The 2,959-nt window shown below is 36.7% G+C and overlaps 1 protein-coding gene across 3 annotated transcripts in view; it reads right to left on the minus strand.

Annotated features, from left to right (window-relative positions):
- Window positions 1–74: 74 nt before the first annotated feature.
- Window positions 75–2,959, minus strand: part of LOC103395324 (long-chain-fatty-acid--CoA ligase ACSBG2-like) — a 32,621-nt gene continuing 29,736 nt past the window's right edge. For all 3 annotated transcript variants that reach the window (XM_025054147.1, XM_025054146.1, XM_008332994.3), the window contains 2 exons: window positions 1,817–2,063; window positions 75–1,618 (listed from right to left, as the gene is read on the minus strand). In XM_025054147.1, coding sequence (XP_024909915.1) covers window positions 1,500–1,618; window positions 1,817–2,063 — 366 coding nt within the window. In that variant the 3' untranslated portion in view covers window positions 75–1,499. The remainder of the gene's footprint in view (window positions 1,619–1,816; window positions 2,064–2,959) is intronic.

A 2,959-nucleotide genomic window follows, 5' to 3' on the forward strand; every position in this document is an offset into this window, starting at 1 on the left:
AAAAAGCCATAAAAATAAAAAGTCCCTTATCTTTAACGAAGTGACAAACTCATAAATGTGCCATTTAAAAAATAATTTTATAGTAAATTTATAATAAAAAACCTTTATTCCAGACAGTCAAACAAAATTTCTGTTTGTAGCTTTAAATAACAGTTAAACTCAAGCAAACTGAATAACAAATCATCATGTTCTTTTATCTATACACACATACACACACACTCACACTGACGTAGGTTTTTTTTACTCTGAACTTTCACTGGTTTTAGGAAACCATGACCTTTAACCATGCCTCAATTTAAATTTACCAAATTGCTACAAATACCTGTTATGTTAGTCACAGTTACTTCATATATGTTAATTAGAGTATACTAGCTTTGAACATTTATACATTTGATGCATTATATATATAGCAACAGACCAATGAAAGGAATTTAACGCAGCACTATCGGCGTATCTACATGTAAAGGAACAACCCATCACCAACGTCCTTCCTTTTTCACCCAATCACAGAATAAAAGCAGGTGTTTCTTACAGAAGCGTATTGCTGCCACACTGAGAAAAAAAATTGGCTCAGTATCACGTAATTACGTGATAAGTTTCGTTATTTCGTAATAAGTTTCATGTTATTTCGTGATGCGCATCTTTTTTTTTGTGGCAGCAATACGCTTCCATAGTTTCTGAACCGAAAGGTCAACAAAATGAAAATCAAGTGGAAAAAAAAAAAAGATGAAAAAAAGTTTACAAACCCAATTTTCAGAAAAGTAAGTCGTAAAAAAGACATCATAAAAACTAAACTGTTTTTAGCTTTTCAACTTTTCTGAAAATTGAGTTTTTTTAATAGGGAAAAGAAAAACAAATAATTTGTTGTAAACATTTTCCACATAACAAAAAAACAGTGAAACCCACTTGTAGCGTTGCATGAAAGGCTGCACTTCATTTACGTACAAAAAAAAGCCTTTTTCTCCTTTAAAAAAGTGACAAAAACAAGGTTTAAACTGACTACACGCAAAAGGCCAGTAAACATGATGGTTAGAGGAATGATAATCTTTCTTCTTTTGGAATTCCATTGTTGCATATAAACTTTGGCAAACTGAAAATAAATATGTTAAGAGAGCGAGAGAGAGAAAAAAATAAACAGACTCCTTCAAAACCAAAGTTTGTATCAAGTATTAGGACAAAGTAACTCTTTTTACTCACAGCTGCCTTCAGTTCACCCGTCAGGTTTTTGCTTCTCATCCCAGCAAAACAAATAAATAGCGGACTTCAGCTTCAGGACTCTTCAGAAAGATAAAGCTACTGTAAAACAGGATGTGTTTCAATCCCATATACAACCCACCCACACATGTAAACCAAGACACAATGACAAAAAACAAAACAAACAAACCTCAACATAATGAGCATTAAGACATATTTACACGGGAGAAAGGAACAGCCCCAGGTGGAATGGATCTGTTAAAAAGAAATCAGACTGGGTTTGACCAGCAGAGGGAGGAGCAGCTCTATTTAGGAGGCAGGGGATTGTTGGGAGTTGACGGAGTCGCCAGCTCCTTGTAAAAGTTCTCAATCTGCTCCTGGTACATTTTTACCACCGTTGGTCGTTTTAGCTTCATGGTAGGGCCTGTGGGACAACAGGAACAGATCGTTCATGAGGTCAACCTGTGTGGTAGGACTATAGGTCTGGAGAAAATTTTATATTTTCCTTATAATAGTACTGAACAAATTTGATCACAAAAACAAAGTTTTTATATGGGGATTAAAAAGAAGTGAATTAAAAAATCTTCTATCCTGAACACTACGTCAGCTGTGTCCCACTCACCCAGTTCTCCTCCAACCACGGAGAAATCATGATCGAGAATGATCCACTTCTGGATGCGTTGGGCGTTAGACGTCGCCTTCTGGTTGACTCTGTTGACTCCCTCCTGAATGGCCTTGTTCACGGCCTGGTCTCGACCTCCTGCGATCTCTGAAACCTTTGTGGCGTTGCTGCCGAGGCTCCTACAAAACTGCACGGCCTCTGGAGTCAGATCGTCCTCTGGTTCTCCAGACTCTGCGTTAACCTGGCACTGTAGAGACAAGACGTTGACAGAGATTTATTTTTAATCATAATTTCTTTCTTCTTCAGGAGGAAACCATTTTCTGTTCTCAGTGGGAAGTTCACACAGTGCTGTCTTGTTTTGAAATGCATGTTCCAGATACAGTCTTTCCATCAAGATACATCTTACTCTTCATCAGATAAGCTCTTCTTGAGAGCATGTTAAATTGTCTACTGCAGGATCTTTGGAATTTGGTTTAAGGAAACAGCTTTCTAAGTTTAGTTAGTGCCTTATATTTATTTTAAAAAAAGTAAAACTAATTGTGCTCTACAACATGCCAAAAAAAGGAGTCACGTACACAGCGTTCCATCAGAGGCTAAAATTAGATGTTCAACTAACCTGACGTGTTCTGTGACTTCTTCAACCTGATTTCAACAAACAGAAACTCCTTAAACAAACCACACACACTGACTGTACCAGTTATATTAGAGCTACACTTTTGCAAATTCTTCTGGACATATTTCCGCATAAATAATTCCATCATTTGGTTTAGTCACAAATAAAAACAGTTGGAGAGAACACACAACATCTACCTGCTGTTTTCTGTTCGTTTAAGCAAAAAAGGTTGGAATTAATTTAAATTAATCAGGATTATTTACAGTCAGAATTAATTAATTAACCTTCACCTTTTCTGTGATCAATCATACAAAAAATTCTAAACATTTACTTACACAGACATACACAGACACACATAGACACACACATACACAGACACACACAGACACACACACAGACAGAGACACACACATACACATACACACACACACAGACACACACACACAGACACACACAAACACACACAGACACACACAGACATACACATACACATACACACACACAGACACACACACACACAGACACACACA

This window comes from Cynoglossus semilaevis, chromosome 2, assembly GCF_000523025.1.
Source record: "Cynoglossus semilaevis isolate Cse_v1.0 chromosome 2, Cse_v1.0, whole genome shotgun sequence".
NCBI lineage: Eukaryota > Metazoa > Chordata > Actinopteri > Pleuronectiformes > Cynoglossidae > Cynoglossus > Cynoglossus semilaevis.